Raw genomic sequence first — 14,903 nt, 5'->3', positions numbered from 1 at the left:
AAATTACAGCTGAATGAGACTGAAGACTCCTACACAAGTTGTCATGTCAAAAGTGAACTGGGGAAACATTCATACACTTTTTTTGTTGTGCTGGGTAGAGCATGTGCAGAAGAGAGGTTGGGAAAACTACTTCTAAGCCTTTGGGAATATTATGGCTACACTGCATCCTCCCTGGGGTTTTGCCTCAAGACCTAAGTTTACCAGTCTCCCAAAGACACAGAGTATCCCAGCAAGTCCTGTGTGTACCTCATGATGCTGATATAAGCAATGTCCTCATTCCCAGCGTCCTGGAAGACCACCAGCACATCACTCCTCAGCTGCCCTTTTAGCCCTCAGGGACTGCTGATAGCATCATTCCTGGGACAGCTTTTATGTTAGAGCTAAGGATCAGCAGTTCTAGGGCTACTTTCCAAAAGAAGACAAATCCTTTGAACTATGTAGCCAAAGACACTGAAAATACTCCTTTAGCCAGTAAATAATCTTGGATTGTTATTGTTTGCCAACCTTTGATTTATGAAAGACTTTTCTACAAAAACAGGCAGAGAAATCAACAAATTTCTGTCAGCAATACAAAATGCAAGTGATTTGCACATAACCTGCAGTAGAAAATAACACCCATCGTTTTTGGGTGGCAAAATTTAACCTAAAGGAAGAAGGTTCATCTGTTAGTGATGGGATGCTGGCCATAGGGTTAGCACTGCTTCTCTGCCTGAGACCTTCCACGAGCAAAATCATGGAGGCCCAGACCTTCAAGGTGTCTAACTCTCATGGATTGTTTTCAGCAGGAAGGAAGAACTATCTTAATTCTTGTGCCTGTGCTTCAGATCATAGTATGTACCACAGAGGTTGCTTCACGCACCTCATCACACGGGTGTGGTGAAGACAAACCCCAGGAAGCTCATGAGATGTTCACGTAGGTAAGATGGAATAAACTGGTTAAAAGGTTACATATATATCACAGTTAATACAACTCTTGAAATTATTTAATTATAAAATTATTTATCTCACACTACACGGATGGGCCAATCCAGGTGAAAATTCTTTTCCATCACAAACTACTGGCTGTGTACGCTGCTTTTACACTGTTTTGCTTCCCATCAGACCTCTTTTTCAAAATACTTTATTTTCCTAGTATAAAAGCTCTCTGATCTTAATGGTCTTGGAGAAGGATGAAGCAAGAGGACTTAATTCTGGTTGTGGACTCAAGATTGAGTCATGACTGGGTTTGACGGTATTTTTTTTAACTGTACATTTTTAAACTATTATATATTATTCTCCACTCTCTGGGTTCATAGCAACTCTCAAAATTTACATACAGTTGTCCTGGTTTCTGCCACAAATGAGGAACAAAATCTGCAAAGTTCTAAAATAGACTGACTAATCTGAAGTTTCACGAAATCGTGAAGGAAATGCTCCATCGTCCATCACTTCTGGGGTTTCAGATTTTGCAGAGTTCACCACAGGCAACTGCACTGCAGTGGTTATTAGTGAGTCTGGAGAAAGGGTTGGAAGGAAAGGCCAAAAGCTGCAGTCACTGACGGGTCTTCCATGGCTGGTGGGAAGAAGAACGGGGGCAGATGGTTGATTCCTATGAAACACCACTGTCTCATGATACTGCATGGATGCACAGCCTGATCCACCGCCCATGGAAGTCAAAATTAAACTGAGTTGAACAAGAGCTGGACTAAGCCAACGTTTTTGTCCCTTTGACTCAGCAAAATACTTCACCTCCATCTCTAGTGAGGATGGGACCCAATCACACACCTAACTTTCCATCTTTGGCGTCGGCTGGCCACTAAAAAATGGATCCTGAACACAGAGGAACTTTGTAGCAGGGCCAATGGAAGTGCTGTTGCTCCAGCACAACTGCGTGATATCAAGAAAATCGAAGGTCCCTTTCCTGTAAGAGCACTGTGGGAAACAATGTCTGCAGTTAAAAATAAGCAGAGTACAGAGCCCTGGTGCCTGCTGGCTCTGTTTATTCGGTATATTTTGTTTATTGGGTACATTAGGAGTCGCTGCAGACTGCCTTTGACAAACATTTTTGGTATCAACAAAATCCTAGTAACACTAAGCAGTTCTGATTGTAGCCTTTGAAACTCCTTTTCTAGACAACATTCATCTTCCTAATTAATAATTAATCGCACTGTGTTTTAAAGAGATTATCAGGTGTGATAGCAGAGTGTGCCTAAGGCAGTGACTTCATTATCCGCACGGAAGAAGTTTACTTTGTAGTTCTCCTGCCTGTCGCAGGGGTAGGTGCCAAAGGGGTCTCTCTTAGGTTAGAATGTCAAAGAGCAACAATTTAGGGCAGGAAACAATTGGGCTATTATTTTTCTTTTTTTTTTTTTCTTTTCCCTCTTGAGGAGCTTTTAAAATCATAAATCTTCAGATGCTTGTTGTGCAATTTAAGGCTCAAGTCGACTTTTCCTACAGAAGGGCCCAATTCCTTGCAGGATGGGGTGCCCTTCCGAGGCCGACCGCGGCCCTTCCGCTGCTGGTGCACGTTTCCATGGTAGGAAGAGTTTACAAACACTGTTCCACCTAACAAGGCTTTGAACTGCATCTGTGCAGAGACGCCCCGCAGCGTGCCAAGAGTGTCAGCGGGGCTGGAAACACTGATTTCACCTAAGAACAGTATCTCAAGTACACTCTGGGCAAGAACTCCCCACAGATCCTGCCCAGACCGGAGGCAGTTTGTGGTCCTGACTTGAAATGTCAACAGCAGCATGAAAGGAACAGCCCCCCCAAGGATTACTGGGCAGTTTCCAATGTGATCAGCCAAGGATACTGCTGGACAAATAATCATTATCAATTAATTTGATTTATTTCTGTCAGTGAGGCAGCTCTATGCATTAATTCTGAAAGGACTTCTGCACTTTCAGTGATTTTTTTTTTTTTTCAATTATTTGCCAGTTTTTCTATTCCCATTGCCTGGTTTCACCAGTGACAGATATTTATGCCTTTTCCCATTAAGTTTTTGCTCACCTTTATGAAGTGTCATCAGCATTACAACCACTGATGGGGAAACAGGGAAGGTAATGTTCTGCCCACAAACTGGACAGGTGAGACTTAAAATCAGATGCCCTGACCCTGCCTCCTCTCTAACCAGCAGGATAATAATCAAAACCACAAATCCTCAGCTTTTTTGAAGTGCTTTTGACAAAGGAATTACAGAGGAGGGTGCAACAACCCCCTGTAACTTAACACTAATCTGCAATTAAATATGCTAGTTTTTAAAGTTAAAACAAAAAATCTAATGCCAAACTACTTGATACCATGGGTCCATTTCTCCTTGAATTGTCTCCTGTGAATTTTCTTCTATTTTTAGGCCTTTTATTTTTAGGCTGCTGCATGCTATTGCTGGGCAGCTTGACCGGCTATTAATTGGAAATGTTTTACTTCTCATGCAGTTTTATTTCTATGCTTTCTGCACCACTTAAACCAACCTGTCCTCGGAGGAGATGACAGGCTGCAGAGAGCACATTTAAAGGGCAGTTACAAGCTGTGCTCTTCAGGCGCAGTGTGGCCCTCTCAGAAACCTTTTGCTGTTCTCTCCTCCTACACCTGCACACGTTTGTGTCTGTGCACACATTTTTCTTAGACCGTGTCAAACTTAATGAGCATTAGGGCCATATGGCAGCAGTTCAGCAAGCTCTCAGAGTGCAGCTGAGATTAAAAGGCTCCCTGAGCGCAGGCGGTGGAGTCCCGTGACAGTGCCCGTGTGCCGTGTGCGGTGCTCGGTCATGACAAGTGATCCGAGTGATCTGACACGGGGAGGGCTGGGAGCTGGAGAACCCAGCAGGGCACTTCACGGCTGCAGGTCTCTGCATTTTTGGCAGCTGTGCTACAGACTTCGAGGTACTGTGCCACCCAGCCAAGTTGGAAGCTGAACTTGAGAGAGTGGTACACGATCATAACCGCTATTTTTAATACTATTGTCACTACCTTCCCCAGTAACCTAGACAACAGCAAAACCCTCTCTTCTTTCCAGTTTCAGAGCACTACTCCACTAGTTTGAACTACTGTTCGAGCTGGAGTCAGTGGCAAAGCTCAAGTTGGGAATAAAATCAGCTCCCATTCAACTGGCATTTCATTTACTGGGACTTTTAACTCCACAAAGCTCACATGCCTTTGCATCTACCACTTTAAAATGCTGGCTAAAAATATTTGCGTTATCTGAAGTCAGATGAATAAATCCTCCCTGCTGCTGGGTACACAGTGTGGCAGTGCACGACACAACTGCAAATTTATTTGTTAGAAACCGTACATCTGTTATGATTTACTCTTGCCAAAATATAATTCTTTATGGCAACAATTGTTTCACGGTGCTTAAAGTTTTTCACCTCTGTGCCAGGAATCTCATATGGGATAATTCCATGACCTTGGAATCCAGCAGATACATTCCACATCTGTCTGGTCTGGGAAAGCCCGAGTTTGTTGTGTGAAAACCATAGTGGGAAAGTGAGACCTGGAAATATCTGAATATACAGAAACTGCAGGGTTGCTTATTTTTTTTCTTTTTTTAATTACCAGTGTCAAGTAAATCAATCTCACAGAAGTCATTGCTTTGCTTCTGTAAGCAGACATTCACTTCTGATCCTATCTTCAAATTAAGGAATATGGTATAAACATTACAATAATTCTATCTCTGGAAAAAATCACAGCCTTTAAATATTAAAACTAAATCTTGTTGAAGGCTGCTTGAGATAGATTTAAATGGAAAAGCACCCAACCTACTGCAAGCAAACATTTTACTGGTGCCTGTGAAGATTTAGGATGACAGAAGAACCATAGCAGTCCTAGAATCTCAGGGTAATTCTTCTTTCATTAGACTTTTTTAAAAAAAAATGAATCATAAACAGCTTTGTGAGCAGTGAACTTGAAAATATCTGGTTTCCTGTGATTCTTCCCTGTGCACATTTTCTGTTATTCTAATAATTTGGCTGAGCTCCTGCTGCAGCCTTGCTGTCCAAGGAGCACTGTAGCATTCCCATGCATACAGCCTGCACCCCAAATAACCTGCACCCCAAATAACCTGCACCCCAAATAACCCGTGCAACACTGGGGATAAGAGGGTGGACAGAAAGCCCTGAAAAAAAAAAAGGAAGAAAGAAGAGGAAGAAATACAGAGAAAAAGTGAATGTGTTTGCTTGACAGAAGGGTGAGACTAAATGTTCTTGTCCATACTAACCAGGATGATATTCCTGGTTTAAAGCAGGAATTGCTGTTCCGGTCATCAGCAGGGCTATAAGTCTTCCTTTCAAAAGGGTTTAATGGTTTCTCTTCAGTCTGCAAATCCTGAAGGTGCCAGTTCACTCATAGGCTGTGTCCTTTGGCAGGACCAAGGTAGTTACAGGATGGTTCCCAAAGGGATGTCACAGGGGAAGGCGGCATGGCAGGCTAACCAGAGATGAATGACTAATTTACAAAGTTCATACAAAACTGTACTAACAATTTTAAATCCATGTGTGAGTCTTGGTTGTCTTAGAGAAGCTTTTATGATAGGAGGCACAAGAATCCACTTGGAGTCAGTATCTGGGATGCTGGTGCACCAAAGCTTTATAAATTGATAACTGATTTTCCAAGGCATGCCAAGAATGATCGTGGTTTATAATAAATCATAAAATTATATCATGGTTTGGGTTGGAAGTGACCTTAAAGATCATTTAGTTCCAACCCCCTGCCACGAGCAGGGACACCTTCCACTAGACCAGGTGGCTCAGAGCCTCATCCAACCTGACATTCAACACTTCCAGGGATAGGGTAGCCACAGCTTCTCTGGGCAACTTGTTCCAGGGAAGAATTCAACCCTCACAGGGAAGAATTTCTTCCTAATCTCTAATCTAAACCTACTCTATTTCAGTGTGAAGTCATTGCCCCTTGTCCTGTCACTCCAGGTCCTTGTAAATAGTCCCTCTCCATCTTTCTTGTAGACCCCTTCTGGTACTGGAAGGCTGCAATTTGGTCATACCAAAGCTTCTCTGCTCCAGGTCGAACAATTCCAATTCTCTTTGCCTTTCCTCATAGGAGAGGTTCTCCATCCCTCTAATCATCCTCTGAGGAGCAGAGAGACAGAATCTCCTCCCTTGACTCACTGGCTACGCTGTTTTTGATGCAGCCCGGGATACAATTGGCTTTCTGGGCAGCCTCAAAATGTAAAATGAATAAACAGAAAGGTAAGTGAGTACCTTGCCCAAAAATTGTGAGGCAAAGTTAGCTTTGTACTACTGGACACGCTGTGCTCCAAAGGAGGCTGCATTCCAGTAATATATGAAATGGTTTCTGCACATACAGCAGCCAAACAAATTGGCTGCACTTCTACTGTTTTGGATCAAAAGGCCACAAACATCAAAAAGTATGTGAATAAAGCCAATGGCTTTTCAACATATTGTGACAACAAACCAGCCAAAACTACTTTCAACCATGTTGCAGGATAACGTGTTCCTGGTGACTTGCAGTAATTTTCCTGCAGAAAAGTTTAGCATCAAAGATGTAAACTCCTGCGAAATCAGGTTGATAATACCAAGCTAAAACTATATGTGAGCAGGCAGAAATACTACTGCAGCACAAGAAATAGTTGATACTGGGTGTTCATTCTTTAAAGCAGAAAAATACAGGCAATTTCCAAAGGGAGAAACTGTGTCAGGTTTACAGTGGAAGGGTGAGGTGAGCAGATACTTTATACAGTATGCAGTGTTAATGCTTTTCTACCCATTCAAGTCTTAACAGCTGTTTCAGTAAGAGGGGGAAAATAAAGGGCCTTGGTAACTCTTAAGCAAGCTGCCAATTTTCCACATGGGATTCCATGGCTAAGAAAATTAGGTTTTCCCAGTCTCGTGCTGCTGCAAAGAATAACAGTACACTTAGTAACGCTGGGAGAGATTCAAATTCTGTATTTATGAAAAAACTTACATTTCCTAAGTTTTTCTTGTATACTAACTATCTTCTTAACAAAAAAGATTGCCTAGTATCTAGTCTCTTTTATTCTGACACTATTGTTTTGAAGGGATAGTGCTTGTCACATATTTAATGTTCCTGAAGTGTCTCACTGTGTGATAGACAGGTGCAGTTACTGGCACTGACAATTTTGTGAGCATCAAAGAGAAACTATGTTCATAAATCAAATACGTATTTTCAACACTCAAGAGGAAACAAGGTTGGAATTCTAAGTGTCACATATTGATTATGAACCAAATTCTGTCTGCCTTAGATAGAGGCACCTGTCCCAAAATCCACAGACAAGGAGCAAGCAAAGCAAAGCCTGTTGACCTCGAAACCATCTGGAATGGGAGCTGTACAAGCCCTTTCTCACCTGAGCAGAGCAGGATCTCTTTCCTCTTCAATCACATCTCAGCACAGCAGCCTGATGGAACCAGAGATGCATTCTGTGTACATACAACTGGGTCCTAAGGCAACACAGCGACACCAGCTTCTTACATCCATCTCACCCACCTTCTCCCATAGTGAGGGATTCCAATTACCTCCCAGTTCCTTGTGCCACCACTGCCTCATTGCTGGACACAGCCTGGCATGTGCACTGGAATTGTCACCACAAGTCAAATCTTGGTCATTCCTCATCTATATATTTGTGTATGAACACTCACAGCTGGTGCTGAGAAGCTCCTACTTCAATCCATAGACAATCATATCCTAATGCTCTCTTGTTATTCAGTCTGAGTCTCTCTAATACCTTTTTATAACGTGTTATATCACAGTGCCTTGGTATTTGTATGAGATACCAAAGATCAAAATATTTATGTCAGAGAGGGAGGAAAAACCCCGTCAGCATCTGTTTGCAGAAGTGAGATGGTGGAACTGAAGTGTCAGATAATCTCCCAAAAAGATGTCAGCATTTTCAGCTGCCTGACAGATCTGTCTGCCTGTGTGAGAGTAAACAAGAAAATGGCTCAGCCATTTGGACTGAGTTTAAGGCAAAACAAAGAACAAATTATCCATTTTCTGATCAGATCTCCTGCTCCAGTTTGCAGATGTCCGTTTGTGATAAACCCTGTAAGTCCCTTTGGGAACAACGATCAATGCACTGTGTGGCTGGCCAGCCCTGCTGAAGTATTGGCAACTTGGAACTAGAAAAATCTCCTGTGGAAACCAAACCTTCAAACAGTAAAGACAATAGACACACCTTGAAATTCCTCTGCATTTTCAATTTACTGGAAATAAGATTGTCCCACTTAAGACAATTCCATGGAACTGGTCTCTGAATTCATTTGAATTTTGAGTAGGTCTCCTGGGTTAAGTGGAGTTAGATTTATGCTGAAGTAAGAGATTGAACTGAACCCAAATGTCTTTAATACACAGCCTTGATCTTTACCAGGAAATGACAGAGCTCATCAGGATGCCAATCTTACCTCTGTAATAATGAAGAAGTCATCACCGGGCTCTCCCTGCACAACAATTTTTTCCCCATCTTCAAACTGGACAGGTTCCAGTGCATCAGCCACTGTCAGCCGCTCCCATTTGTCCAGGGACTCTAAAATATTGAAGATCATAAAGCTATATTATAAAAATACTCTTAACTTTGGCAGAAGATTCATATCTAAACTGACAGCTCTGCCATGCCTGGTTCTGTTATAAAAGAAACATTTCTTTTCATCCAGGCACTTTGCACAAACCTCCAGTTGGGAAACATGAATGTATTTATTCATCGTGTCTTAGACTTTAGTAATCACCCAGATAGTAATCTTAAAAGTTGGACAGGAAAAGTTGGCTCCGTTTCCCTACGCCTGCAATCTGACACACGGTGCCCTGATGCTGCCATGGATTGGAGCAGCTGAGGAGCTGTTTGGAGATACCAGCGATGTGGGAGCGCCGGGATTCTCTTGCCACATCCCACACCAGATGTCAGGACAAGTCCTACTGTCTTTTCGTCAGAGCTGCTTCCATCTGGTTCCTGATGGGCTGCAGATAAGTGATGCAGAGCATTGATCTCAGAGATGACTCTTGCCCAGGGGCGAGATCAAGCACCACCAGAGCCAACAGCCAGCCCCTGATGGCACCAGAGGCCTCTGGATTCATGGATGTTTGAGATGGCACTGCTGTTTCATTTGCCAGCAGGACAGCTGGTAAATTTTCCTTTTCATTCCCCCACTTAGAAAGAAAACTTCAAAGTAAACTTAAGTAAGGGAACCTGTGTGTTTTAGGAGTAAGGGAGCAAACACAGCCAGCTCCCTGTGGCCTGGGGTCCTCATCACCCCGCTGCACCTGCCCCAAATCCCCTACATGTGGTACCTACATGGCAAAGGCCAGCCTGCAGAGGGCACATCCAGGACTGCTCACTGTCCCACTGCCCTCCTCCTCCTGCCTGAGGGGTGAATTCTCTGTCCTGCCCTTGGAGAGGAGAGGTGCCACCTGTGTCTCTCTCCAATACCCATTTGCATGAGAATTCAAGACAGTGAATTGTACTTGAACTTTTGTACTTTTATCAGATTTGATTGAAAAATTACAGGTTTAAAAGTTATTAAAAGAAACAGATAATACAATGGTTTCACCTTCACTGCCTCAAAAAGCTGGGCTAAAATTCATGTGCCAGAGCTCTGCTGATTCTGAATTATTATGAACTATTGAACCAATGTAAGTCAAGATATGCTTTCTGACACCAGGATCTGTGCTGTTCTATCAGACTCTGGTTTCCCCATTTTGTTCAAAATATTTCTTAGAAGTATTGTGTGAGGGTGAAAGAGTTGTTCTTTAGAAGTTAAAAAGCCTTTTGGCTGAGCTCAGAAGGGTACACTGAGTCTGGTAATAAAACCAGATAGAAGTGATCAGTGCACCAAAGGTAAGTTTTGAGTTGGCTGACACATGTCTTCATGTTTTTAGGCCACTTTATGTTTGAGAAATTATTGTTTCTAACATTTTCCCTACCTATAATCACTACAGCCCTTCCCTGGTGTGTTTGTGACCTTTGTTGCAGCAGCATTAATGTCAAAGACCAAGCCCATATTGTCAATGCAACATTCAAAAACTGCTCTGTTTGACTAAAAATAAGCATAAAACACTTTCATACATACTAGAGAAGGCTTTTTCTCTCTCTTTTTTTTTTTTTTAAGGAACTCGGTAATTAACAATGGAAAGAAAGAGTCTCTTGAAACTTCCTCTACAGTTGGTTTTATGAAAAATTCAAAGCTAAATCTAGCTTTAGTCACGAAGTGTCTCTTTTTTGTCTAAGGGAATTGTACCGCTACAAATACATTGGTTAATAATTCTTGCAAACAAACGTTATATAGAATATTCTACAAGTTTTAGTCACAGAGTTGAAGTTAAGCATCAAATAAAGTAGACCATATGAAATTTTTTGCAATTCCTAAATTGTACGTGTCAATTCATGGCTTTATATTTAATTAAACTCCAGAGGAAAGATTTAAAACAACTAGTTTTTCCATATCTTGTTCAATACACTATAAGCAGTTACTGATAACCTAAAAAAATCCTTAGATTTTAAAAAGAAAAATGTGACTCTTACAGTTATATGGCTAATTACAGACACTAGACAGGCCTTGGAAAAAAAAAATATATAGAAGAAGTAGGTAGAGGTTTTTCCACCAGGAAATCACAGAGTTCTGACCACATTAAAGGATGAAGTGAAGTTGAATTCTCCGTGCTGTGTTGAGATTTCTAAAATATCTTCCTGCTTTCCCAGGTGTCATCTACTTTTTAGACATGTCAAATAGATCCTTACACATTTCACCTTAATTTCCATGTTCCTGCAATGATGTGTTATTTTGTTCACTGCTTTTCTGTACTTAAAAAAGGTTCAAATCTTGAAGTCCTTCCTCTTTTTTTACTGAGATTCAAAAGCCACACTACAAATTAGGCTATAATTACATTGCAAACCGCATGTTTAAGGAAGCACATCTCTGAATAACCTTTCTACTCTGAAATTGTTTTGAGATGTCTCATTGTTGTAATTGCTCCTCATTAGTGCAGGTGCACAGATCCTTTTTTCTTGAAATACTCGTTGTAATTTGGTATAATTTGTGCTCTTAATTTAGGAAGATTTAAATTAAGCATAAAAGAAGGTATTTAAATGATGGAAACTTCATTAATAAGTCAGCAACATACTTGGCCTTACTTTAAGCATACAAATGTAATTGAAAATTTCATGGATAGCACCTCTCAGAAGTTCAAGTATACTCTCACTGAGACACTCTCATATTTCAGGTGCCTCAGCTCAAATGGTAGGTGAATACCATAAACAAGAACCAGAAAATTTTTAAGGAGAAATACAAATACTTTAATTATATAGCAAATGAATCCTGAACTGTTTTTTTCCAAATAGCCCCAGTAGAAACATGTTTCTCCTACAGAATCAACAACTCATTGTACTGTCTAACACTGTCCTTCTTATTAGAGGCTTTTGTTCTCCTAATGGTGATTGATTGGTCAGGCATTATGGGTTTGTTGTTTTTCCTACTGAAGGCCATCAAGAACATGTCCAAATTTCGTGGCTATCACATTAATCAAAGGGAAACAAAATCCAAGGACAAGAAGCTAAACAGATGTTTTAAGAATGTGAGACAGGGGCTGTAAAATGCACAGAAGAAAAAAGATCAGTCCACTTTGATTTTTAAGGTTAGTTTGTTTAGTGCACATAAACACAGTATTCTTGCAGGAAAAAGCTTCTCACCTGTCCCCTGGAAGGATGTAACTAGACTTTATGACAAATTCATATCTCTGCACTGCTTTCTGCTCCATCCATATGATCTTTAGGGACCAGCAGCTATTGAAAGGTTACCAGTGTGTGCCTGCTCCCATGTTTAATGTGTGCTTCAAATACAAGTTCAGTGCATAGTAAAGATGGAGAAGAACAAGTCCTGTAAAGGACCCTTTACACTTTCATTCCTTCAGAAACAGTGCAATGTGAGCCCTTCTGTTTGACCACCATTGCTGTTTGCCATCAAAGACCAAAATTCACTCTGCCAACACGTATAACCGGGGAAATAACAGCCAAGTTCCAAAGGGCAACTGACCCAAAATGGAGACCTTGCTCAGGAATTCTTCATACATCTTCCGCTTCCTCAGCGTGCTGCCCTGTTATTACAGGAGAGAGAAAAAGGAGGCAGAACATTACACAAAGTATTTTTGTGATTTCTTCCTACAGCTGCTCTTTTTTTTCTTCCCTCCCCTTCCAACTCTTAAGCATAGCCAGTGTAAACAGCCTCAGGCAAATCTTTCCCCATAAAATGTCTGGGCAAGTTGTATTGCTGATAAGCAAAGACAGAAGGACTCAAATTCAATCCTGGTGTAATTTCACTGACTTCACTGGTGTTACTGGACACTGAGGATGAATTGTATCCATTATTTACAGGCACTCATTTTAAAGCCTGAGCTTCAATTAACTCTTTAGCTAATTCAATATATATCTCGTTGCCAATGAGGCCCTGCCAGAAGGGAATTTGCAATTACAAAATAGGATAAAACTTAACATGTCCCTGTGATGGATCCCATCCTTTTAGGTTAAAAACTCTTTAATGCCAAGAGTATTTATCTGTAATATTTTGTACAGTGTTGTATCTATTGTTACTGCTGAGCAATCTATTCATATTATTATTTTAACAGGATTTAAACGTTCTGTGGCAGACAATCCATCAGTGTATGTGCAGCCACCAGCACAGTCATTCCCCATTCTACTAAGATTTTGTTAGGTGATAATTACCAAGACACCTTCTGCTCACGTTTGCTCACCAAGACAGAAACTATGTCACCATTCCAGCACAGATTTTGGGAGACCATTCACGTAGGAATAATTATGATGCAATTTTACTAATACAAAAATAATTAATTAATCCTTAATTCCTTCTGCAGTGACACAAATGACTTGAAAACAAAATCTTCCCCAGTAACAAGAGGAACTCCAGGGTCTGCCTTGGTGCCATGCAGTTTGTTCCACACTGATGACACCCAACATCCTTTCTGCCTGGACAGATTCCCTGTAGATGTCAAAGGCTGCCTGGTGCCTGCTAGTCAAATCTACAAGGCACAACACAAGGATGACACATTCATCTTCTTGAGAAACGGGAGATAAAGATGCCATTTATTCATAGGCTGGGTAGAGAAGGCGAAAGCAAATGTCAGTGTCTGCCACAGAAAAAGCCACTTCTCTATTCCTCCTTCTCCAAGTGAGCACCTGTGAGTGCTGGAAGCAGAGGCAGAAAGTGAGGATAGAGAAAGGAAAAGGAGAGAAAAAACATTCTACCCTCCACTGTGAAAGCATCCAGAAGTGTTTAAAGTATGAAAATGGGTAAGGCTGGTGTACTCAAATGCTGTGATGTAACTAACAATTAAACATCATCCCCCTTCCTACATGTGCTGTGCAGGGGGGGCTGCAACAACCCCCAAAGCAACGTGAATCCTTCCACCAACACCAACAGGCTTTGGATCCAGCTTTGGACAAAGCAGCAGCTGAGGCTGCCAGGTGCTCTCCTCTGGGGACAGCTCCCATTTGTGCCCCTCTCCCAGGGCCACCCCTGCTCCAGGACAGCCACAGCACCATCAGGAGCTGCCACTCTCCCCAGGTAGCTCTGGCTCAGCAGCAGCACCAGCTACCGAGGTCTCCCCTTCCGCACCCCGTTCATAATTTCCGAGTCTGGTGATGACAGTTCTCCTCAGCGATAGCATCGGTAACCCCTGTCTGACCTCTCTGTCTGACAAACTTGGTTCTCAACCTCGGGGGCCCCTGAAAGCATTTGAAGTGCCAGAAAGAAAAAAAATGAAGAACTTCAAACGCAGGAGGCTCTGCAAACCACGCCAGCCCCTGACAGCTCGCTGCGAGACAAAGAATGGAAAACTGGACACTGCGCAGTTGTTGCTTTCCTCCCTGCAATCGAGTGGAAACAAGTCCAGCAAAATTGACAGCTGTGGAAAACCAGATTGGTGGTTTAGTTTGATGGGCTGGGACACCCGGGGACAGATGTGGAAAATGCTTTTTAAATGACTTGCGGACACAGATGAATTTTAAGAAGCAGTAATCAGCAGCCATAAGTGACGCCTGACCACAGCTTCGAGTATTTAGAGAGACCCAGGAAGGCAGGAATTGCAGACATCCCACCTGGCCCAGAGAGGAAGAGCCCATCACTTCCTACAGGAAAACAGGTGTGTTATGTCTTGGCTAAACTAAGCCAGGGCAGCAGTACAGAATCCACAGTGAAGGCAAGTGCAAAAGCAAAACTGAAGCGGAAAGAATTAATTAAATGTGCTGTTAAAATGTTTTGTATTGTGATAGTGTCTAGAACCTCAGTGGGACTCCACTTAATGCAGGCTACACTGCATTAAATATCCCCTGCCTCAGGATGATTCCACAAAGGTGAAGGAGAAGATGAGCCTAGGGAGGAACCAGTGACTGAGGCTTAGGACTCCTGTTTCCCAGCACATGCACTGAAGCCAAAGGTGACCCAGTTGATGGCTCCTGACTCAACCTGCAGGATGGCTCCATCCATCCCTTCCTCTCTCCTGAGGGAGACAAACAACACAGGGGGCACAAGCCACACAACAATAGAACTTCCCCTCAGGGTGCCCAGGCAGGCACAGAAGCTTTCTCTGCCTTTTCAGTGCACCCGAGGCTGGATCCCAATTGGAACAACCAGATCCCAATTTTTCTTCCAGACAGGAGAAGCCTCACTCACACTCACATATATTGTTTTCACTTGAAAGTGTTTTCCTGCTCAAGCTTTCGCAAGCAGAGTGAGGGGAAGGATTTTGAGAGATCAGTACCTTAAGCAAGCTAGAAAAATCCCAGCAGTAGAACTCTTACAACCAACCAAACTATGTGCTTATTTCCATTGGTATTAACCATCTTTTCTCCCATGAAACAGAGAACATAGAATTATAGAATCACAGAGTGCCTTGGGTTGGAAGGGACCTTAAAGATATCTAGGTACTTCCCACCT

The 14,903-nt window shown here is 42.2% G+C and overlaps 1 protein-coding gene across 2 annotated transcripts in view; it reads right to left on the bottom strand.

The window, feature by feature from the left end:
- The window catches only part of PRKAR1B (protein kinase cAMP-dependent type I regulatory subunit beta), a 94,225-nt gene that overhangs the window by 11,789 nt on the left and 67,533 nt on the right, over positions 1–14,903 (bottom strand). For both annotated transcript variants that reach the window (XM_027726230.2, XM_027726229.2), the window contains exons 8-9: positions 11,988–12,048; positions 8,370–8,491 (exon numbers count right to left, since the gene is read on the bottom strand). In XM_027726230.2, coding sequence (XP_027582031.1) covers positions 8,370–8,491; positions 11,988–12,048 — 183 coding nt within the window. The remainder of the gene's footprint in view (positions 1–8,369; positions 8,492–11,987; positions 12,049–14,903) is intronic.

The sequence above is a fragment of the Pipra filicauda genome, unplaced genomic scaffold (assembly GCF_003945595.2).
Source record: "Pipra filicauda isolate LSUMZ 115617 unplaced genomic scaffold, ASM394559v2 scaffold129_size2064235_pilon, whole genome shotgun sequence".
NCBI classification, from domain to species: Eukaryota; Metazoa; Chordata; class Aves; order Passeriformes; family Pipridae; genus Pipra; species Pipra filicauda.
The sequence above is the reverse complement of the archived record's forward strand: the minus strand, read 5'-3'. Positions and strand labels throughout refer to the sequence as shown.